Source organism: Labeo rohita, chromosome 3 (assembly GCF_022985175.1).
Source record: "Labeo rohita strain BAU-BD-2019 chromosome 3, IGBB_LRoh.1.0, whole genome shotgun sequence".
Lineage (NCBI taxonomy): Eukaryota > Metazoa > Chordata > Actinopteri > Cypriniformes > Cyprinidae > Labeo > Labeo rohita.
This window is the reverse complement of record NC_066871.1, coordinates 22276129-22302025: the sequence shown is the minus strand read 5'-3', so window position 1 is coordinate 22302025 and position 25897 is coordinate 22276129. Positions and strand designations below refer to the sequence as shown.

Genomic DNA, 25897 nt, shown 5'->3' with positions numbered 1-25897 from the left:
TAGCTCGACTTCACACATTACGTAGTCACTTTGGAAAGGTCAAACGTGATGTAAGCTGAAGTACCGACCCAGTGTTTACAAAGTGAATGTGCAAAGAAAGTCAAACGTTCTTTACAAAATAAAGGTAAAAAAACTACATCTGACGATTTTGAAGAAAAAAATGAGCGAGTTTTTTGCCACAAATTACCTTTTTGAACACAGACAAAGAACTAACAACGCATGACCTTTCCAACGTGATTACGTAACATGTGCAGTTAAAGACGCTCATCACAGAGCCGGTGCAAGAAAGGCATTTGTGGTTAAAAAGTATATACATTTTTTTTGTTTTTTAGAAAATGACCAATCGTTTAACTAGATAAGACCCTTATTTCTCGGCTGGGATTGTGTAGAGCCCTTTGAAGCTGCACTGAAACTGCATTTTGGACCTTTAGTCGTATAGTCCACTATACAGAGAAAAATCCTGGAATGTTTTCCTCAAAAACCTTAATTTCTTTTCGACCGAAGAAAGAAAGACATGAAAATCTTGGATGACATTAAGAGTAAAATATCAGGAAATCTTCATTCTGGAAGTGATCTAATCCTTTAACGAATCAAACATTAGCACTAAGATGACTAATACAAATGCAAAGTATATCAATATTAGCTTCGTAGCAACACAAAGAGGCAGTTTGGCCGAGAGTTAATATTTCAGAAGGCAGAATAATCATGCCTACCTTTTGGAACAAATTTGGCGTTGGTGAGCATGTTTACGATGCTAAAAAAGTTACATATGTAGGCAGCTCATTAGGTTTTAAGATATATCAACATTGGCCAAAATTTCTTTATCAGCGGTACACAGTTAAACCACATACTATGGAACCTACCAGCACACCATACTGCACTTTTAAAATTATCAGAAATATAACGAGAGGTATAAATATGTGTTCTCACCTCTTCCGATGTTTATTTTTCTGCTGAGGTCATTAGATTGGACTACCACTGAACTGCCCACACACTTAAAGCGTGCATAAAAGGTGTAATGCCACGTACGTTTGAGCTCACGCGTCTTTGTGCGCTTGTAAACAAGAGGTGCACACAATTGCGTGTGTCCTTAAGCATTTCCAATCAAAGCAAATCAGATCAGGGGAGGTTGAAAACCTCCCTTTGGCGCCTTCACATGTCTGTGCGCAGACACGGCAGCCGTCTGTGCATGTAAGTGAATTTCCATTCCATTAGGGTGACAGAGGAGCACCCCTGCCTGCCGTCAGCCCACTCCAGAGACTAACTAATGAATCAAGTGCACGGAGAACAGCCCGCTCCTCACACAACCAAACAATGACCATTAAAACGGTCCGCCACGCTGTGGGAAGATGGCTGCAGTCTGTTGTCATAACGCTCAGCTTACTGTGGAAAAATGTTGAATATTTAGAAAATTTCTGACATATTTCATGGGTGTTTTGAGGAAAGTGCAGCAGCTAGCTGGCAGAAAATCTCAACGTGTCATTTTAGTCCTAATGCTTAAAGTATTTGTGACCCTTCTCCTTCATGAATGACAAAGTTTCTCATGAGTGGGATTTTGCAAATCAATCTTGTACTGGTGAGAGTGACTACCTTCACGGCAGGGACCGAGTCATTCGGAATTGAACTGAGAATGCCTTTTAAATTCACTACAATTCCTTAAATTGAAGCAGCAAACAAGATGTAGAATTGCAATTTGATTTTGAAAAGATGTAGAATTAAAAAGCAGCAGAAGTTCAAAGAAATGTAAGCAGCTGAACAAAAGTTTATAAGCCCATGAACAGAAAGAAAGAACAACAGAAAGAACTATAAAACTACTGCTAGAATTACAAAAAGAATGATAAAACTACAGACAGTACAACAGAACAATAGAATGATTAGAATAACAATATAATGATAGAGCAATAAATAGACAATAGAAAGAACAATAAAACAACACAGAACAACGGAAGGACAGAAGAATCGTAAGAACAGAATGATAGAACAACGGAGACAATAGAAAGAACAATAAAACTACAGACAGAACTATAGAATGAACAATAAAACTATACAGAACGATAGACAAAAAAATGATAGAATGACAGAATAATCCATAGAACAATAGAATGATAGAATGTAGGGCCCTATGAAATCCATTTTATTTTATTTTATTTTTTTACCGAATTCCATTTTATTATTTTTTTTTAATTCCATTTTTTTCTATTTAAATTTTTCTAGATTAAATTTTTTGTCAGTTTTTATTTTTCTAGACTCTGCTGTAATGGTTAAATTAAAAATATTAATCAAAAACCATGTCAAATAAATCAAAATCATAAAACTTTTAACAGGAATCTATTAAAAGTTTAACAAAAATTAAAATTTTAAGGCCCAATGAAATTGTGTTTTCCATTAATTTTATGAATTCCATTTCAATGGTTTGAAACTTCTTTATATATATATATATATATATATATATATATATTTTTTTTTTTTTTTTTTTTTTTTTTTTCCAGAAATACTGTGTTGTCTATTTACATTTCATAAAGAAATTATGGTAAATATTTTTTTCTGGTAAATATTTATTAAAAAAATAATGTTTTAATAACAATTTTATGATTAGTAGTAGTACTTTAAATACATTAAGTAATATATTTCTGTCACAATTTCTTCAAGTTAAACCGAACTTTTATTTGGAAAGTGTGAAGAAAAATAAAAGAAGACCTGCAAGTTTCTATTTGTATATAATATGACAACAGATTTTCTCAAAAGAAATGGTAAAATGCTCATAAAATGACTCTCAGAGCAGTTCTAGAGATTATGTTTATGTTCATGTACTGATATATTGAGGTGGAAAAACCTAAAAACACTGAAGCTGAAAATACTGAATGTACACTTCAGTAATTGTTTAGAAAACGAAACCGCATGTCTGCGCCATTTATTCACACAGAAATGCCAAGAACATGCAAGATTCATATTTAAATAGTCTTTTTGCAGCTAAATATCCATACCCACTAATCTATGTCGCATTTTGATTTAAGTGTACTATCCTACTTTTGATGTATTTATCTAAAACTTGGCAAATTCCATGATGCGTTACAATAAATTCCATTTTTATGACTGGGTTCCGCTATTTCGTCCACGTTTTCAGCATCACGGAAATCACAGGGCCCTACAGAGAGGTATATAAAACAACAGAAAGAATAAAACTACAGACGGAATGATATAACAATACACAAAATGATAGAAAACAGATTGATTTGTGTAGCAACAGAATAATGAACGATAGAAAGAAGATAAACAATTAAACTACAGACAAAATGAGAAAAGATGACAAAACTAGAGCTAGAACAAAAGAAAGATTGATAAAATGTTAGATTTTGCACTACAAGGTTGCTTAGAGCCCTCAGAAGAGATTTGCTTGTAGTTTATTAGCAGCTGGATGAATCCCCTTTGAAAGGTCAAGTAAACAAATAATCTAATAACTCATAATCAAAGATTTGTAACAGCTATCCATAAGCTCGTCTCGCACTCATCGCTTCTCCCTTCACGACAGCTGCTCTGATACTTTAAGAGCCTGTGCGCTTGTTCACGCGCACCGCGTGGCCCGAGGGGCTACAGGCGATGGAGGTGAAGGCGCGGTGTCGGGTTATGGAGATGCAAATAATTTACAGCCTTGGTATGCAGCACCGCCGGCCCTTTTAGCCCCTGCCACACGAGGTTCTCCTGGGTTGCGTTCTGGCATCTTTAAAAGGTCTCCCCGACTAAATCTGGCACTTCATCAAATGTGATATTAATGACCTGGGATTCATCATGCAAATTCGCGGCGGAATATCAACTTTTAAAACTCGCTTCCCCGCACGCATACGAGCCGTCGGCAATCGCTCCCAAGGTCGTCATGAATCTTCGTCATAACGCATCCGCACGCTTTGACGGAGGCGAAACGGATGGCTCCCGCGTCAAGATGCTTTGTTCGTCGAGAATTAAGACTCACGCCTGGATCAGATAAGTTCCCTATGACTACCCACTGAGCCAAAATCAATTTGTTTACCGTTATCAGATCCAGCGTTTAAAGGTATTCAGTTTCACTCAGCCTCACGCTCTCGGTTCCCTTCTGCCCGAGTAGGTAATTTCACGAGGGTAAATGCCAGATAATTATTATTTCCAATGATAAACGCAATAGGCTTTGTTAAATGACCTAACCTGCCAAGAGAAGCTTTATTCTCCTCCTCAGCATCTCTAAATAGACAAACAAGGAAATGTAACACAGTAATGACCTCTTTCCTAACTGGGTTCTCATCAAAATTTCATTCTGTACGCATACTGTATAGCAGGGGTTCATTATTTTCATAGGAAATTAGCGCATCTGCGGGGACCGCAGTGCTCTTGTTTGTTTTGTAGGTTCTCCTGCTTTCAGACACACGAGTCTTGAATTGCGTAGCGCGTGCCGCATTGTGATCCAGGGCTTTAGACACCTACCGAGCCCCGCACCTGTTTCCCCTCAGCCGCCTTTTTCCTAACCGGCCCTGGTCGGCGTTACCTTTCCCTGACATTTCATGTGCAACAACACAAGGTTTTTTCTTCCCGAAACATTTCAAGAGACGGGAGGCCCCCGTGTTAGCGCACAATTCTCAGATCATTGCCCCGGCCTCACCACAATGATGTCGAGAAGATGGGTTTTGACATGCTGTTGCTATCTGCCGTCGGATAGGGAGAATGTGTTAAATGTTAATACGGTTTTCTGCTTTTCCGAGTCACGGACCTGCAGGCTAGCTACCTCTGATAAGCCCACGCTGGGATCAATTTACAGTAGCAGAGTGTTTACAGGAGTGATCAGTCCAATGGCTGCAGGAGGGAGCGGTGGAGAACAGCAGCAGCGGGAACGGTCCAGGCTGCGGTCTTGGCTGGAGAGCCGCTGCGACGTCCTTGAGGAAATTACGTAACCGAGAACCTCTCCATGTACAAAATAGCTTCTCTTTTTTCCTCTACAGCTGCTTGTTTGTGAGCTTGTATTTTGGCTGGAACTTAAAACCTTCGAGTTCAGCACGACGCAATAAAAAAAGGTCTGCGCTTCTTTGTGGGAGCACGCAGAGAAAAGCCCAGAATAATGGCCTCCCACAAAACATTTACCAAGCCGCCCACTGGTATATCCTCTAGAAAAGTCAACATGGCTACTTATCAAACGCATATGTTTGTTTCCAGGTTGCTGTTGGCCTACTGTCCAGCTGCTGCGGTTAGCCATGAGGGATTCGTCCTTTCATATCTGCCTATTATTCTCTTTCTCCCCTCTGTAGTGCTGTGTATATAATCCTATACTGCACTGGCTCGTGCGCAAACAGGGGAGACAATGGAGCAGCTGTCGTCGTGTAGTGCTACATCTTGTGGACACAGTCGTGCATAATACCTTGCTCACGCACCCCTGCGACCCGGACACAAACGTTCACCTTATTTTTTTAGCAGTGTCACATCATATTCTCTTTCAGGGTTGTGCAAACATCAGAACTGAAGAATCAGCTTTCATGGGTGTTCATGGGTGTAAATTTGAATTGGAGTTGCCACACCCTATAGGAAGCTCAATGAGAATGGCAGGAAAAGTAAATAATAATAATAATAAATATTAGTAGTAGTAGTAGTAGTAGAAGTATTAATATTCATTTCATAAAATGTATACATTTAATTTTTAAATAATTAAAAAACAAGAAATACATATAAAAACTTTTTTATAAATATATATCTTTATTAATATCTTTATTAATTATTAATAATAATATATTTATTAATATCTATCTATCTATCATCTAAGTAAATGTAATACATATTATTAAATATAAAATAAGTATAATAATGATAATAATAACAAAAATAATAAAAGTGTAAAAAAAAATATATAAAATTATATATATTATATACAAATTATATATTATATTATATTATATTATGTTTTCATATTAAATATAAATATTATAAAACATTTAACATACATATAAAAATAACATTTTTATTCATTATAAAAAGTGGCTTAAAATGTTACGTTATAATATTTTATAAACAATATCTATCTATCTATCTATCTAAAAGTATGTAATAAATATTATTAAATATAAAATATCTTAAGTATAATAACAACAACAAAACAACAACAATAATAATTTAAGACATTAAAAATAGTATGTTTTCATATTAAACATAAATATTATTACACATTTAAAAAAGAAATACATTTAAAAAATAACATTTTTATTAACTATAAAAAGTGGCTTAAAATATTAAGTTATAATAATATTTTTAAATATCTTTAAATTATCTATCCAAATCCAAATTATCTATCTAAAAGTAAAAGTAATAAATATTATTAAATATAAAATATCTTAAGCATAAACATATAATAATAATACTAATAATAATATACACTATTATATTAAAAGTAATATATTTTCATATTAAAATATAAATTTTAAATAAAAAACATAAATATTAAACAAAAATAACATTTTTTGCCTTATATTGCTATATATTAATGATCATCTATCTATCTATCATCTATCTAAAATAAATGTAATAAATATTATTGAATTAAAAAGTAAATAATAAACATATTGAATAATAATAATAATAATAATAATAATAATAATTATTATTATTATTATTATTATGATATTAATAAGTATTGCCTATTAATAAATACAGCCTAAATACAAACAGCTGACTATTTATCCATAAATCCACCCATCCAAAAAAGCTTTAAAAAAATAAAAATCAAAGAATGTTTTGTCAACATTTAAAGCTCTCATTTTGTTTCGACAAAACCCGCTTTGTCTGAATTCTGCATCCTATTTGCTACCTCGATTGAAATTCAGCCCTTTAATTGGATTTTAAAAGGCATCCTCAATTCAATTCTGAACGACACACGACCCTGTTCCCTTCACGGTCACGGGGCCCCTGGCATCATCTGGGCCGCACCTGGCCCCTCCATTAAACTCGACTAGTGCGACAAGGATTCCTGCAGTGGCCGTTTCTTCAGATCTCCCCGTGTTCCTCAGCACGACAGCCGGAGACGGACTCTACTGTCCTCATTTAGCCGGCCTTACACAACTACGTGGAGCGAAGAAAAAAGGAGGATGAAAGGAAAAAGGGAGACGATGTCCAGAGGCGCACCCAAATAACAAAAACGTGAACACCGCAGCTGCTATTTCAGGCAGAGCGAGGGGGGAAAAAATACAAGGGAAGGCAAAATTATTTAAAGCCTTCCACCCCGGCTTTGTCTCAGGCAGCACCTCCGTACCCTTTCGGCCTTTGATGAGGCTCTTGAGGCGGTTTTGACCCAGATAAAATAAAGGATTTAGTGCGTTTGGGAATCCGACATTAAAGCGTTCGCTCCTTCTCCAGCAAAGCACATTTTGTAAAGAAACAAAGAGGAAAGCAGAGTGCAGAGAGATGGTGTCAGAAGTGAGAAGACAACATGTAGCCCGTTGCCTTTCTTCTCACTTAATCATCAAAAGGAGTTAAAATGCCAGTAGACATAATGAGGTTGAATAGAGGGAGCGTGCACACTGCCTTTTTTTTCCCTTTGCTCTTTCCTTCCCTCTCCTTTGAGTGGGGTTTCTGTTGTGCAACATAAAGATGCAAAACAAAATAATTAGGTCACCACCAGATCTCCAGAAAGATCACGGAGAAGAACCTAATTGTATTTTTCTGCCTTTTAATAGGGTAGACTTAGTACTGGATTCTCTGTCATTTTAGGTGGAATTAGTCTAACAATCGCGACCCGCGCCGTGCATGGGCTGGCACTTCCTGTACTCGAGGGGGAAAAGCTTAGAGTCTTGTAATGACGCCGATTCTTCAATTATTCAGTGCGCTGTGTTTGAATATCAAAGGCCTGAAAGTTCAAAATGGAGGAGCCAATTGAGGGCCCTTGCTGGGGCCTGTGATAAGGCCTCTCTATTGTTGCGCTGCTGTCTGCAGATATTGATCTGCGGCTCTGTGGGTGGGCCCTGTGGAGGATGAACCTGTCCTCTGCCTAAAGCCAGACCGCTCATCCCGTACCAGACAGGGAAATGAGTTGCCATGGACACCTGGCGAAATGTCTGCCATGAACGCCGTTTGATTGACGACACAACTGTCAGCACTGTTCAAATGCTTGTGTTGGCTTTAAGCTGTCACTAACCTCAGACTGTCACAGCACAGGACCTATATATCAAATATGAAAAGTATTTAATCAGAGAAAAAATTGCCATTAAATTGCCATATATATATATATATATATATATATATATATTATAATTAATAAAAATATTAATACATCTAAAAATTAAAATACATATAAAATAACTTTTTTATTACATATAAAAAGAATAATATAAAAATCTATCTATCTATCTACCTAAAAGTAAATGTAATTAACATTAAGTATAAAAATATCTTAAGCAATTAACATATTATTAATATTAATACTACTACTAATAATAATATTAGTAAACATAATAATAATAATAATAATAATTAATATTATTAATAATAATATTATTATTAATTAAGTATTGCCTATTAATAATTGATCTATCCATCAACTCACCCATCAAAAAAAAAAACCTGTCACATACATATATATGTATAAAATATTAAAATGTATTATATTTTATATTAATATAATGCATTTTACAGCTAAAATTCAAAATACATATAAAAAATGTCATTATTAAATAAAAAAAATGTTATAATAACATTTAAAAAATATTTATAAAAAATATTTGTAAATTTTATAAAAAATATTTGTTAATTTTATATATTTTGGAATTGCAAGATAAATTTTTATATATAAGAAATATATAAAATTTCTTTATTATATATATATATATATATAGAGAGAGAGAGAGAGAGAGAGAGAGAGAGAGATTATTATTATTAATAATAATACTAAATATTCATACATCTAAAAAATACATGTAAAATAAATATTTATTACATATTAAAGTGCCATAAAATATAAAGTTTTTATATTAACATTAATAACATTTTATAAATATTAATACAAATCATCAATCTATCTATCTATCTAAAAGTAAATGTAAGTAATAATACATTATTATTATTATTATTATTATTTGACTATTATTTAATACAACCTAAATTCAAACAGGTGACTATCTATCCATCAACTCACCCATCCAAACATATACACACATTTGAATACATTTGAAGTATTTATATAATACATAAATATTTTATACATTTATATTATATTATAAATACTGCATCAATATCTAATGGCATACTGCTTCAGATAAAACTGTCACATAATAATGCCAAAATAATGCAACGATATCAGTGACTTTGGAGTGTTTTTCCTCTCAGCACATTCATCTCGCTCGTGAATAAACCAGAGGCACAGTGCAGTCTGGGACGTCTTAAATAGAATACTAACGTTTGCATATGAATATGAATTGATAGTTCTAAAACAAACAGCTTACAAAAAGGAAGCTGCTGAAAAGACAAAAACTCTGAGGGGCCAACACACTATAATCTAATTGAAAAGACAGACTGGCTAATAAAGCAGTGCCAAACATGACTCTTCATCAGTTTGACGCATGGAAAAGGTCTCGTGTTGTGTCTTGCAAGTTTGTTTGCAAAATGCCACAGTTGAAGTGAATTAAAAAACACTAGCATTCTTCACAGTACTGATGCAACAAATCTTTGGCTGTAGCCTTAAGAAAGGTGCAGAGGACTCCAAAATGGTTTCGCCCGTGCTTGCCTTCCTGACTTCTCCCTCCCCTCAAGCAGGGCATTAATTAATCCAAGCTGCCATGTTACAACCTCCCTGCTCAAATTACTAATATCCACACACTATCTTTTCCTCCCCATCTATTTCATTTACATTAACTTCTGCACTCGTTCCCGTCACCTCAAATAAACCACATCGCAGGCTACCAGTGTCTCACGTGACCGGGGTTTATGAAGTCCAAACAAGAATTAAGCTCTCAATACTACTGAACTGCAACAGACCTAGCATAAGTGTGAGAAGACAGACCGCTCACAGGAAAAAGAACGGAAAAAATCATAATGCCAAACGCTGACTCAGTAAAACAATACAGGTAAAGAGGCAATCAAATGCGTGCACATTTGCTGGACCAGAACAGTTCATTGTTAATTTATGATTTAACTTATGTAATTAAAACAATCTTTACAACACTTAAGTATTTCCTTATTAAAATACATTAGCTGTACTTGTATGCCAACAGAGCATTTGCAGCGATGAAGTATTTTTGTAGGCCAACCTGGATATTAACATCACCCTGGTTCCCTCAACAAAAAGCCATTAGGTTTTTTTCTATTGGCTTTTGGATTACTGCAGAAAATAAGCTACATTACGACAATCTTCATAAATTAACAAAACTGTTATTCATTTTGAAGCCAAACACAAATGTTAAAAGCTAAACAAAGGTTATAAACAATAATGTTATAAACAAACAACAATGTGATCACATGACTTTAACATCATATATATATATATATACACACACACATAAACATTTTCACTTGAAAGTTTGTAAGAGCACGATTTTAAACACAGTGAAAAAAGATAATTAGTGAGTAGACGACTTTTCCATTTCACTGTGATGACGTTTCATGTTTTTAGCCATTTAGCCTCTTGTTAGCAACCACCTTTTCTGTAGAAGCCCATTTTCAACCCAAGGAATAAAATTTTTTTTTAAAAAAGGTACTTGCGACTTTTTTTCTTACAATTGCAATTTTACCTCTCAAAATTTCATGACAGAAACGCTGAGTTGTGAGTTACAGTCAGATCTGCATGATAGAAATGCGAAAAATAGAATCGCAATTCCGAGAAATTAAGTCAGAATTGAAGAATTGAGTTTATATCTCACCATTCTGATTTTATAACTCACAATTGCACGTTTATGTCTCACAATTCTGAGAATAAAGTCAGAATTGTGAGATATAAACTTGTAATTGCGAGAAAAAAGTCTGAATTACAAGATACAAACACATTTGTGAGTAAAAAAGTCAAATTGCAAGATACAAACTCACATTTCTAAGAAAAAAGTCAGAATTGAGATATAAACTCACATTTGTGTTTATATCTCATAATTCTAAATTTATTTCTTGCTATTCTGACTTTCTAACTCAAAATTGTTTATATCATGCAGTTGTAAGAAAAAAAGTTATAATTGTGAGACACAAACTTGCGTTTGTGAGAAAAAAAGTTTGAATTGTGAGATACAAACTCACATTTGCGAGAAAAAAGTCAGAATTGCCAGACATAAACTTGCATTTACGAGAAAAAAGTCAGAATTGCGAGATACATACTCATTTGTGAGAAAATATTTAGAATTGCGAGATATAAACTCGCATTTGCGAGAAAAAAAGTCTGAATTGTGAGTTTATATCTCTCAATTCTGACTTTATTTCTTACTATTCTGACTTTCTAACTCAAAATTGTGAGTTTATATCATGCAGTTGTGAGAAAAAAAGTTAGAATTGCGAGATACAAACTTGTGTTTGTGAAAAAAAAAAGTCTGAAATGCAAAATACAAACACATTTGCGAGAAAAAGTCTGAATTGTGAGTGTAGAACTCAATTCTGACTTTATTTCTTGCTATTCTGACTTAATAAATCAAAATTGTGAGTTTGTATCTCACAATTCTGGCTTTATAAGTCAAAACTGTAAGTTTATATCTTTAAATTCTGACTTTATTTCTTGCTGTTCTGACTTCATAAATCAAAATTGTGAGTTTATATCTCACAATTCTAACTTTTTAACTTGCAACTGCGTGTTCATATCACACAATTCTGAAAAAAAGTCAGAATTGCGAGATGTGAACTTAATTGCATTACCTTACCAGCAATTACCTTTTTCATTTAGTGGCAGAAATGGGCTTCAAACACAGCTTTAAAAAAAAAAAAAAAACACTATTGATGTATTTTATATTGTAGAATAAAATGTGAAAACCCACAGACCTTATATCAGGCATCTAACCAAAAAACCCATTCAAAAATCCCGATGACTTTGGAAAGACGGAACCAGAAGTGCTAAAATGCTAACTCAATTTCTAGGTTTTGGCCTACCAAAATAAAAACACCCCTGCGGCACTCTATTACCGAAACAAAAAATAGCCGCTCGGGGGAGTTACCAAGATGGCCGGTGTGTGAACCAGCTTGACTTAAAGCGGCATGTGCACATGTGACGAATCGCCAGCAAGCCATGCCTGGATAACTTCACCCATCTTTCAGTCTTTTATAACCTCCAATATATGACAAAACGCTCAGCTTTCCGCACTGCTCAGGGTTGCTTGTGGAACAAATCAAGTCAGAAAGCACTAAAGGGACAAATAGTAGGAAATAATAAGATAAGCGGAGAAAAGGAAGAGTGAGAATGCCCGGAGAAAGATTCCACAGTAAATTTATAACAAAAACGCACTGACAATATCGTCCACCACTCCTCGGTGACTCGAAGCGAAGTGCGGCGATGCATTTTATGATGACTCCTCATTAGAAATCGAAGCCTAACTAATACATCACCCCCTACGTACGTTTGTGAGATCAGCAAATATAAGAAGCGGCCGAGATCAAAACAGAGATCTCGGCTGATCTCAGCTGGAGGCCGGGCTTGAGTTTGGGCAGGCGCTGCAGCGGAGCGATCGCTCCCTGTCTAATTACAACCAGGCTGTATTCACGCCCTTGGCCAGGGAGGAGCCCAACGCAAGCCCGCGGCTCCGGGACACAGTCAATCAGACGAGACTGAGTGAGACGAGAACCCTGCTCTGACAGCATTCCTCGGGAGACTCACAATTAACGCCAACCGGATTCACTTTTTCGAAAGAAACGCTAAGGCTAAACACTGCTGCACTGTTATTTGCGCCACATTCGTGCATCTGATTAAATATTGATTAACATTAATGAGACCGCCCCTCCCCGCTCCTTCCCCGCCAAAAAAAACCTGTCCCAGTTTTTCCCGACGATCCAAATAATTGAACAACTGTTTTAGGAGCTGAACAGACACAGCTGTAGATGTGGAGGCTGGTGATGCGGGTTTTTTTCGCGCTTTTCTTTGCCTTTTTTTTCCCGTTTCTTTTTTTCTCCACAGCTCCCTGAGGTTCACTTGATATGTTGGGGTTTGTTTCTAATGAGCTGCCTGCTGGCTGGGATGCAGTTCCATTTCAGAGCAATTACAGTGGCCGTAATCTACAGCAAGCCCTCAACATGCCAACTCCACCTCCTCCCCGTATCGAGCTCCGGTCTCGCTGCCTCTGCTGACTGACCATAAGCAGGGAGCGCTCACATTAAGCAAGGCCTGTCACAGCTGAGTGAAGGCCCTGCTGGACAGAGTTAACCAGCACGACGGGAGCTGACATTTGTTCATTTGGATGTGTTAAACACAGAAGCTCATAAAACATCGCTCGAGCCCGGCCGCTCAGCAGCTGGATAATTACTTTCAGGCAGCCAGAAGACAAACACGAACGAGAACGCATTACGAGGCTTCGGCTCAATCTTTTCTCCGTCTGCTTCTGTTCTCGACGCTTTCCTGCCTCGCTTTAATCGGTCTATCGCATCTTTCCCTCTTGCTCTCCGTCTGCAGTCTTACACGCAGGTGCTGATGCTATTGTTTGAAGGCATACTAAAACGCAGAAGGCGAGTAAGTGTACAATGAGCGACAACCTTCATGCTGTCCACTTTTGAGCTGAAGCTGAGATCGCAAAGCAGTCTTCCTAGATTGCTCAGTCACTTCACCCAATTAATATTCATAAGTCATAGATGTTATGACTTGTTATAAAATGATGTTATAAAAAATACAAACTTTTAATTCACATAGTTTTAATAAAAAATGTCATCTATCTATCTATTTATCTATCTATCTATAAAAAATGTAATAAATATTGTTAAATATTAAATTATCTTAAGTAACAAACATCTTTATAATAATAATAATAATCTGTCTAAAAAGTTTGAGTTTGCCCTATATATGTGTTTGCACTGTGGGTACATTATTATGTATATATAAATACAGACACATTAATGTATATATTTCAGAGAAATACATTATTTATTTACAAAATATTTTTATTTATATATAAATTATATAAAAATTATAATAAATACATATACTTGAAAATATTTATTTAATATATACACATCAATGTGTGTGTGTATTCATATATACATAATAATTACACAAAGTACACACACATATATTAAGCAAAACTTAAACTTTTATTTTGTATGCGATTAATCGCGATTAATCGTTTGACAGACCTTTATCTATCTGTCCATTTTTCTATGAAAAATTAACTTCTTAATTTATTGTTATTACATAAAAAATTGCTTGTACATGATTTCGAAACAATCAGCAGTTTTGTGACTTCAGTTCCAGCTGCTAGGCACAACTGAACTACTTGACATGGCATTAATAAAATAATAATATTAATAATAATAATTGGATATGGCCAAATTGAAAAGAGTGAAAGAGTGTGAAGTAAGATGTAATATTTAATATTTGACAACTATTTTTTAAAAACGTGAAAACACATCCAGTCAGTGATGTAAACTATTAATGTTTTTTGTCAAATTTTGTTGTTTTGAATTGAAAATAGACAACAATTTACATAAATCATGTAACGTATTTCATAATTTGACATGAGAGACAAAAAACTTTAACAGGCCCATTCATGCATATGAATAAAAAAGTAATATGTATATTCAAAAAAATTGAAGTAGTTCAAATGCATTACTTCACAAGAGATACTATTTCTTTTACTACTATCTTTCTTTATCTTTAAATTCTTTATTTAATTCCTTGAAATAAAAAGACATTATATTTGTGCCCCCGGGCCACAAAACCAGTCATAAGGGTCAATTTTTCAAAACTGAGATTTATACATCATCTGAAAGCTGAATAAATAAACTTTCCATTGATGTATGGTTTATTAGGATATGACAATATTTGCGTTGATATACAATAATTTGAAAATCTGGAATCTGAGGGTGCAAAAAAATCTAAATAATGAGAAAATCATCTTTAAAGTTGTCCAAATGAAGTGCATATTACATATAAAAAATTATGTTTTGATATATTTACGGCAGGAAATTTACAAAATATCTTCATGGAACATGATCTTTACCTAATATCCTAATGATTTTTGGCATAAAAGAAGAATCAGTAATTTTGACCCATACAATAGTTATTGCTACAAATATACCCATGCTACATATGACTGGTTTTGGGGTCCAGGGTCACATTTGTGACTGCATCTCCTTCCCTACATACAATATACAGTAAGGATGTAATTTCGCACTAATTTACATCTTTTTTTTTCTGTTCTTACATAAGAACCAAACTGCTTTTCGCCAAACTGCCAATTTGTACCTCTAAACAATTTTCAGTATCAGTCAACAGGGATGTGGGCTGTCCACAGAACAATTTTATGACAAAAGCACCTATTACGACATCCTCACAAAAATACTGTATCACACGTAACAGCCTTCCAGAAATAAAATAAAACCACCGTCACTATAAGGATGCTTCAGCTGAACTGTAAAATGCACACAGAGAACAGAGAGTGCAGCCACGCTTCAAAAAAAAAAAAAAAAGACAGGGAGAGGATTGGTAAATCGTGCAACAGCTGCAAAAGCAAACAGACATTATTATGAATGTGAGAGACTAATCACTCTTCTACACACAAACACACAAACAGGAACACATGTGCCCAGCAAGGCCCGGCAGATGGTCTCCGCCCCCATTTCCATACACGCGTCGCCTCTCTCTCTCCTCTCTTTCTCTCTTTCCCTCTCGTCCCTCAGCAATCTCCCACCTCATTCTTCCTCCGCCTTGCGCTCTATCTCTCTCTCCCAGAGGGCCATGCACCGGTGCACAACACGCACACATGACCTAGGACATTCACTACCCTCTTGTTTGCATTCAGGCAATAACCAACTTCCACTAAGAGCATGCAAACAGAGCACACAAAAGGATGTGATCATTTAGAGTCATGGCCCATGACAAGCGCAATAGCCCTGGCCTTTACCTGCCTGTCAATGCTTACTGAAGGGTTTGAAAACTCATCAGGACTTGATGACATGACCAATCTCTCATTTCAGCGACTCGCTGAGGGCTGCGAGATGGGAAGTAGATGGAATAAATGAAGCGCTACACAAAGCGCCAAGGATATAGATTTCAATGCCATGCAACAATACAAATTAAACTTTCTGGTTAGCTTTTAATGCACCTTGATTGAAGAGATCAGAGATTAGCTCTGAAAACAAAATACACACACGCACACACAAACTGCAGCGTCTATGGCGGGGGTGGTTTTCAAACTGAAGGTTAAAATGTTAAATTCACTGTCTTTGTTTGAACACGCTTATATCGTTCTCTGCATATTTACCCTTTTAGAAACCTTCCCCAGCACAATAAAAGGACAGGTTCACTCTCCGACCTGAGCTCTTAATCATCTCAAATTTATTTTTGACGCTTAAAATACTTGAAATTCAGCATCAATTACCTTATGTGTCATGCTAACCTGGGGGGGAAAAAAACGCAGTTGATTTCCAACGCCATGAAACAATTAAATTAACAATAATTTGATTTGGCGGTTTAAAAGAAATCTGAACACTTCTCTTTTGATGAGACTGAGAGGGAAAAAAATAACATAAACACTGAAGCCAAAAGAGCCATTAAAGAAATAAAGCAGCACTTTTTGAATTTACACATGCCTTGTTTTTGACACATAACAAGACCTTTTTAACATAAAAACATCATGGTTTTCAGTTTTTTTTTCAGGTTTTCAGAGTGTATCTAAGGTTCTGTAACAGAACCTTAGAACCCTAAATGTTTCACTTTTTTACTCATTTTAAAGAGCACTACATTCGTTTTTTTTAATCAGTAATGAATTATAAAACTACAAACATTCCATGTAGTCTTTCGAATATTTTTGTGACCCTGGACCACAAAACCTGTCATAAGTCGCATGGGTGTATTTGCAGCAATAGCCAAAAATACACTGTATGGGTCAAAATTATCGATTTTTCATTTATCCCAAAGATATTTAGGATATTCTGTAAATTTCCTACCGTAAATATATCAAAACTTAATTTTTGATTAGTAATATGCATTGAAAAGAACTTCATTTGGACAACTTTAAAGGCAATTTTCTCAATATTTGGATTTTTTGCACCCTCAGATTCCAGATTTTCAAATAGTTTTCAAAATATTGCCATATCATAACAAACAATACATCAATGGGAAGCTTATTTATTCAGCTTTCAGATGATGTTTTGTGCTCCAGGGTCACATGTAAGGTTATAAAAGACAAAAAAAAAAAAAAAAAAAAAAACAACAACACATTTTCATCATAATAAAATTAATTTAGCATTATAACAGTTCTGTACCTAATTACAGTTAAAAACTGTACAGTAAAAATGAATTATGCTGCATAAATATTATTATTTAAATGTATGTGGCCCTGGACCACAAAACCAGTCATAAGGGCCCATTTTAAACAACTGAATGGAAAATAGACTATATAATTTACATAAATCATGTAATGTACTTCATAATTTAATGTGAGAGACAAGAAACTTTAACAGACTCATTTATGCATATGAATGAAAGTTCATATCTATTTTTTTTTTTAAATCAAATTAGTTCAAATGCATTACTTCACAAAATATACTATTTCTTTTATTACTATCTTTCTTTATCAGATTTAAATGCTTTATTTAATTCCTTGAAATAAAAAGACATTATATTTGTGACCCAGGACCACAAAACCAATTATAAGGGTCAATTTTTAAAAATGAGATTTAAACATCATCTGAAAGCTGAATGAATAAGCTTTCCATTGAGGTATGGTTTGTTAGGATATGGCAATATTTGTCCAAGATACAACTATTTGAAAATCTGGAATTTGAGGGTGCAAAAAAAAAAAAAAAAAAAACTAAAAATTGAGAAAATCACCTGTAAAGTTGTCCAAATGAAGTTCTTAGCAATGCATATTACTAATCAAAAATTAAGTTTTGATATATTTACAGTAGGAAATTTACAAAATATCTTCATGGAATATGATCTTTAGAAAAATGGATCATTTTGACCCATACAATGTATTGTTGGCTATTGCTACAAATACATGCTACTTACAACTGGTTTTGTGGTCCAGAGTCACATGAAGACTTCAAATGCAAAAACCTCTATGTCTGTCTGAGATTTTTCTTTTTCTTTTCTGACATTTCACTTTTAATGGCACTGAAACGTTATTAGACAGTTATTGAATACCTTATTTTTAAAAATGTTCAATGTTATTTTCATAGAAGCCTGATAAAAAAGCTCATTTGAAAGAAAAATATCAGACAGACTTTGCAGGTTTTTGCATCTGAACTCTTAATATACGCACAGACACAGGCACACACCAGTTTAAATTATATCGACAAACTAGCTGCAAAACTGAGCGCGTTTTGCGTCACACTACACAAAAATACACCGCTCCAAAACGTCACCTGGTCTGAATCACGGTTTTTATTTTTATTACTTTGATGCATGAGCCTTTTGAGAAAGAACCAGTGAAAAGCAGAAGTGTCCAGGAGGCGTGATGGTGTATGGGTGCGCTGGGTACTTAAATAAATGAACAGCACTGAACAGATGTAATGGGAAGGAAAGAGAGAAGAGCAGTTACGCATAGTCAGCACAGATGGGAGCAGCGAAGAGAGAAAGAGAGAGGGAGAGAGATGGGGGCCGTAAAAGATCTGCTGAAAGAAAGCAAGAGCCATGTGACTTTGGGCCGGATTGATTTTAGCCGTGAAGACCAGGCGACCACACCTCCCACACCGCCCACTCCAGGTCAGGCCGGGGTCCTGCGGCAGGAGGGAGAAAGGAGCGGGTGCAGGACGCCCCCGGCTTTAAGGGTCAGGTGAGGTCTATCTGGCAGCTGCTTAAACCTGCCCCGCTACTGACACAAGCACTGTACAAAACACCCTAGTCCTGAGGGTGAACGCAAACAAATAGCAATAGTAAAATGTGCTGGGAAAAGCACACATATATGTAGAGACAACATATGCTATGTATGCCGGGACTTTTAATAGAAGCAAATAATTAAACATCTCTGTTCGACACGAAGCGGTCGCTAAGAGACGCTCCCGTTTTATTAAAGTAATTACTTGCGTTGATGAAAATAATTCTGCCGGTGGATGCAAACAATCCATGAGAACTCCAACTTACACAACAAAACACAAGCTATTCCTAGACAACATCCTTCCGCATGCCACGTACACGTGACCCACATGTAAAGAAAGCTAACTGAGAAAAATAAAGCATAGTCGCGTCGTGTCTGCCTAGTCCTGAATGAGACCCCAGCTGTAGTGAGATGTATTCAAAATGTCTTGCATCTCAGCTATAAATAGTCTCAAAGACCCAGATTCCCAGTTCACTCAGCACACGTGAACGCGCACACACACTCACACACGAAAAAACAGAAATGCTTGTGCAGGCACATAAATATTTGAGAAACAGAAATTTAAGAATCCAGTAAATCAACCTCTATGCCACGATGATCTTACAACACCAATTACAGCTAAAAGAAAAGGAGAAAATTTTAAAACTACATTTAAAACGATTCAAATGACAGTTAGTCTTCACTTCATGCAACATGGTTCTGAAGTATCATATATTTAAAGTAGCATCTGTTCTCCCATAGAAACGAATGACTGGCATACTCCGGCTTGATTAGAGAAATAAAAGCTGTCTCTTTGTTAGAAAAAAATATATTTATCACTCAGATGTATTTGCAATTAAACTGACATGGAATGCAATTTCTATTGGATAAGACAAAGGTTAGAGGTGTCACTGAAGGTTAATGGTGGCTCGGTGCGACAGATGAAAGTTAAATGAGATCACTGATCTCAGTCACGTCGAGTCTGGAGAGAGACATGCACTGGCACATAGGATCTGATGACTGATCAATACCATAGATTAACTTTTGATTTGATAAATCCCCTTGAATTGTCATCACTCCAGGAGCCGACTCACTGTTTGGGAAAGGCACTGATGACAATCAAGTGTATCAGATAATCAGGGGATGAAAAGACGCCCAAGGGTGCAGTCTAGCACATTAATGACTCTAAATTAAAAATCTGTTTTTTAAAACTGTGCAACATGATCCAAGTTAATCATAAAAGAGATTTAAATATGATCTAATAGAAGTAATTATAAAAAAAAAAAAACACACACACAGACACACACATCAAAGCAAGCAAAACGCATTAAATAGACACATGCACACACAATATGCTGAGCACATGAGGATATCATGTAGCAAAGTCATGAGAGTCAGCAGAATTGTTTATCACACAGTAAAACCACATGAATTGTTTTACCTCTCCCGCGAAGTGGAAAATCAGCTCACACTCTTTTAAAACAACCTTAGGATGCGTAGTTATATATAGACTACTTTTAAGGCTTATGCAAAACAGATGACATGGCAGATTATTTATTTAAATTGATCATACACAACTTAAATAGCGACAGATGATTCACAAAAGACGCACGACCGGAACGCCAACACACAGTCACACTAGAAGACAAAATCCCTCTCTTACCACACTGTCCACTTTCATCTGTGTTCCACTTACACTTGGTCGCACACCCACACTCACACACGCCGTTTGTGGCAAGCTGCTTGAACATTTAGGCTATTCCTTACTAACTACTGTTTATTTTTCATGATACTGGTACAGTAAGCAATCCAACAGTGACTAGTAACTTTTAGGGATGTAATGATATCAAAATCATACCAAACGATACAATAATATCGCAATATGAAATCCACAATGCAATATTTAAAAAAAGTGAAATGTTGTATATTTTAAAGTTTATTCTAATAAAGAGCTCCAACCCATGTTCTTAACTAAGAAAACATAAGTCAGAAAAAAGTCTTGTACCTGAACCTTAAAGGGGACTCAACCCTCTTTTTAGTTGTGATATACTGTCTCAGTCTAAATTCACACTGTCACACTCTAAAACCAATTAGAATAATAATAATAATTACAACAATGAAAGTAATAGCCATATATTGTAAAACAATTCAATGAAAATTAATATTTCATAGGTATATTATTTTTGCTTTACAATTACAATACGTCTTTCCTAATTTCTACACTAATTTCAAAACACAACTTTAAAGGCCTTTTATGTTAGAATAAGTTTAAATATATTTTTATAAAAACTACACTTTTTGCCCGGAAGACCTATCGTTTCATACTGTCATGTGACCACGATAATATCGAGACTAGGCTATCGCGATATCACGATATTTATAATATAAGTAACTTTTTAAGGTTCACAAGCTTACAAATTTATTAGATAGCGTACTATCTCTTATATGTTTTCCAGATTTGCTTGGGAGACTTTCCCATTTGTTATGGCTAACATATCTTACCTCAACAATTACAGCTGCTTTTTCACTTGTGTTATGTAATGACTAGCCCAAACAGCACAATCACACTTTAATGTTAAATTCTTGTTATTAAACCACTTGGCCTCAATTAACTACTAATTCGCTGCTTATTAATAGTTAGTAAGGTAGTTGTTAAGTTTAGGTATTGGTTAGGATTAGGGATATAGAATATGCAGTATATGTTCTTTACAAGCATTAATAAACAACCGATATGTTTAGGTATGCTAAAAAACAACTAGTTAATAGTGAGTATTGGTCACTATACTAATGTGTAGGCTACCATTTAAATAAACTTGCTAGAAACTACTTAAATACACTTGTGTCTAATAGGCCTAAGTACTACCATTTGAATAGTTACTATTGAGATGCACTAGTGCCTAATTAAGTACTTTAGCATCCACTAGCGACTAGCTTTACAGAATAAATGAAAGTATCTAATGAATAGTTACTAGTGAATTTGAAAAACACAGTGGCCACTCTCAACTAAGAAAGGTACTAGCAATAGGTTCTAAGGAATACATGTTAAACCGGCTTGCCACACACCGCGTTTCGCATATTCGCAGTGGATTCCGCGGGTTCGGAGAGGAGCTCACTCACCTGCTGTAAGTACATGAAAGTCAAGGCACAGGAGAGCTGCGGACACATGTCCACGTTCGGCAGGGCGACGCACGTTCCGCCCGTCAAGGGATGCTGCATGGTGTTTGCGTCCGCTCGTCCTGTCCTGTCCGCCGAGTTTTACGGGTTTTCAAAGACTGCTTTAGCAGGATCGGTTGCGGTTATGAAGCCTTGAAGCAGCCGAGGAGTGTGCGCAAAAGCGGCTGAATAACCGGCTACACGCGAATGTGGATGTTTGAGCGTCCCGGTGGTGAGCGAAAACACAGCGCGCGTCTGTTTTGTCCGTGATGATTTAAGTAAAGCCCGACACGAAACCCTATTCAGTCCGTTTCTCGCGCTTGTAAATAAACTGAATCACGGGCGAGAGATGCGAGAGTTGGTGACTGGACGTAGTGAAGTTGAAGCGGGTCTGGTTTTCCATTCGCTGTCAGAGGAGTCCGGGCGCACCGTCTGTTTCATTGAGCAGCATCTGAATCTCCGAGGCGAAGAGATGCGGGGCGGGGGCCAATCCTAAATCACACATTCATTTTTAACGGGGGTGGGGGAATCTCTCCATTTTTTTTTCTCTTGCGTGAAACTGAATTGTCCTTATAATTTATTATTATGGCGCCACATAAAGCGCGGGCACAGAAATGAAGCTCTCAGCACGTAAACAAACTGCCATCACATTTGCGTTCCATTAAAATCATCTCATATCAGCCTGTAATGCTTTGTGCTGTAAAGAAAACCTGTCCAACCTAATACCTTTACTGAATTTATATCACTTAGAACACTATTTACCATTCCACTGTTCGAACGAAATAAAAGATTTTACTGTGGAGAATCACTGGATGAAGCTTCTCTTATAGCACTTTGAGTACATTGCTTTTTATTTTGTTTTCTAGTGTAAGGCTGAATTTTTTTTTTTTTAACTCTCTAATGGGTAGCAAAAACATAGGGGGGAACCTATACAAATATATTTTTTTGCACTTTGTGGCTTATGAGCCCCTAACAGCTGAGATATCAATTTAAATGTATCATTAAGTATTGACACAAATCATTTAAATAATCATTTCTGGTAAATAAAAGAGATTACAAAAGATAACACTTTACAGGTGTCATTTGTTAACATTATTTAATGTAACTAACGTGAACGAACAATGAACAATACATTACACTATTTATTAATCTTTGTTAATGTTAGTTAATAAAAATACAGTTGTTCAGTGTTTGTTCATGTTAGTTCACAGTGCATTAACTAATGTTAACAAACACAACTTGTGATTTTAAATATGCATTAAATGCTAAATTTTTTTGTCAAATTTGCTAAGATTAATAAATGCTGTAGAACTATTGCTCATTCTTAGTTTATGTTCACTAATACAGTTAACTAATCCTAACTAATGAACCTTATTGTAAAGTGGTGCTTTACAAAAATTGATTTGTTAAACCTGGGAAATGTATATGTGGGAGAAACCTGTAGAGGTGCTCACATAAAAACAGATGTTTAAAAATAGACCTGTATAAAAGCATACAAAAATATGTGACGATCTGAGTAAAATATAATTAGATGTTTTACATATGTGCTTCAAATTTACCATGGTAACCATATGTTCTGTGAAAACGTGACATGTATGTAATTGTTATAAGGACTAAAACTGTGATCAGTTGCTATTATACCACTGTTAACAAACATTTGATATGTAAAATATTTAAAAGAAAAAAGTTTACTGACATCAATGTAGCACTTAAAGTGCACTCCTGCTGTGAACCATCTAAACAATTTGGTTTTCCATAAAAATATTTGATATTTGGCTATTTTACAACATAGCTGATTCAGAAGCCTTCTGAAGCTAAAATACGCTTGTCTTTGATAGAGGAAAAAAAAAAAGAAAAAAAAAAAAAAATCGCAAACATAATCCCACATTATGACTGATTTTCACTGCGTGCATCCTGAAACAATACTGGTGAAACCTGTGTTTTTCTGAACTGCAGTGATAACTAATGATTTTTTTTTTGTTGAGAGTGCTTTTAAAATACAAAGAAATACAATTAAATAAAATGGATGAGCCATATCAGTAACTATCTGTTAAAAGGAAGCCTTGCATATAAAAGAAAAGAAAAAAAAAGGTACACCAAACCGAGAGAGCGACATATAAGGGCAACACAAGAGAGTATCTGCTTATCTGAATCATAAAAGAACATTTGTGTGAACACTAGGCCAAATGCGAGCTACTAAATAATTAATAAAAGTGCACACACAAATGTTCAAATTTATTGTTCATCAAGCTTCTTTTAAAATCACTCCGGCCTTATCTCCCTATCAGCAGCAAGGCCTTTATTGTAGATTCATTAACAGCTGTTAAATGTTAAATACGACTGATATTCAACCGACGGGCCGACCAAGGTCTAAGCAGAAAGTGCAAAGATATACAGTAGGGGGAAAAAGAATTTGAATTATTCATGTTCTTTCTCTTTAATCTTTTCCCTCCCTCTTTGCACCACGTTACAACCTAAGGTGACTCGCAAATCTATAACAAGATTTCATATCCTTGTTACTTTAAAAGAGCAGAGTCATAAAAATCAATGTTTTTCTATGTTGCACGAGGGGCCGTAATTAAAAAAGGGCTTCTGAGGAGCCGGCAGACATGTATTATGGAGAGGGCAGCAGACTGCTTTGCTCCATTTTACTCTTTTTCTTCTCCACCCCACTCATAGCCTGAAGGCAAGACTATTTCTTCCCCCTCCCCATCCATAGACGTCTTCTCGGCCTTTCCTCCTGCATTCCTCCATTTTTTTCCCTGTCTTGATGCTACAGAGTACAAAATATTAACTGGACCGTCAACCGGTGTGTCTTTTTTCTTTCTTTCTTTCTTTTTTTTTTAAACGAAATAAAAGAGCATTCGACCAGCGTTTCATCGCAGATAGTAGTGTTTATTTCGCTGCGTGTCACTGTGCCTTTGACATGTGATGAGGCATGGCTGCCCTTTGCAGTGCGTCTGTTGTCTTCGCCTTTACTGAATAAATAAGCAGGGACTGCATATTGAGAGAGAGAAACCTCGTTTATCTCTTTGTTTGTCAGTGATGGCTCTCTCTCAGATTTCTTGTGTACATTGTGTTATTGGTCTGTCTGTGATGGGCAGAAAGGGGTGGGGGGGAAAGGGTGGAGGGAAGCAACAACGTTTCTTAAGCTTGTGTGCTTTTTCCTTTTGCACTGTATGGTACCGGAAAACAGCCTAATGTCAAATTCATTCAAAGAATAGTACAATTCGTTTAATAATGAAATGAGCGAAAGCTCTGATCTTTGCCATGTTGAAAAATGTTTTTAAGTTACTTAGATATCTACATATTTCTACATCACAACTTTTGCCATTAAAATCAAAAGAAAACAAAAACAAGAAAATGGATTTATAACATATGCCATGAAATTAAAATGAATGTTCATCCAAAAATGAAAATTCTGTAATTACTTGTGGTTGTTCCAAACCTGTTTTTCTTCTAAAGAACACAAAAAGGGATTTAAATAATGTTTCAACTGTATATTGCCTAAACAATGACATTCAGTGAAATTTGTTGACTTTCATCGGATAAAAAAAAGATTCTCATTTGTTATTGGGTGGCTTTAACTACTATGTACTTATGTTAAAATTAATCATTTGATACAATGCATTTATTGCATGCATGTTTTTACATTGTACTTATATTTAAAAAAAAATATGCGAATGTAATTACATTTATAATTACACTGTTAAAGTTCACTTCCAGAATGAAAATTTGCAGATAATTTAGTAACCCATTTGCCATTCAGGATGTTTGTGCCTTTCTTTCTTCAGTCGCAAAGAAATTACATTTCATGAGGAAAACATTCCAGAATTTTT

General features: G+C 35.4%; 1 protein-coding gene across 5 annotated transcripts in view; it reads right to left on the bottom strand.

The window, feature by feature from the left end:
- rbfox1 (RNA binding fox-1 homolog 1) overlaps positions 1-25897 on the bottom strand; it is a 324483-nt gene that overhangs the window by 148507 nt on the left and 150079 nt on the right. The window contains exon 1 of one of the 5 annotated variants that reach the window (XM_051102677.1): positions 22023-22516. The exons of 3 other annotated variants lie outside the window; for them this stretch is intronic. In XM_051102677.1, the coding sequence (XP_050958634.1) occupies positions 22023-22121 (99 nt within the window). In that variant the 5' untranslated portion in view covers positions 22122-22516. Of the gene's footprint in view, positions 1-22022; positions 22517-25897 lie in introns of those variants that run through there. One more of the 5 variants, XM_051102650.1, reaches the window with a different exon arrangement.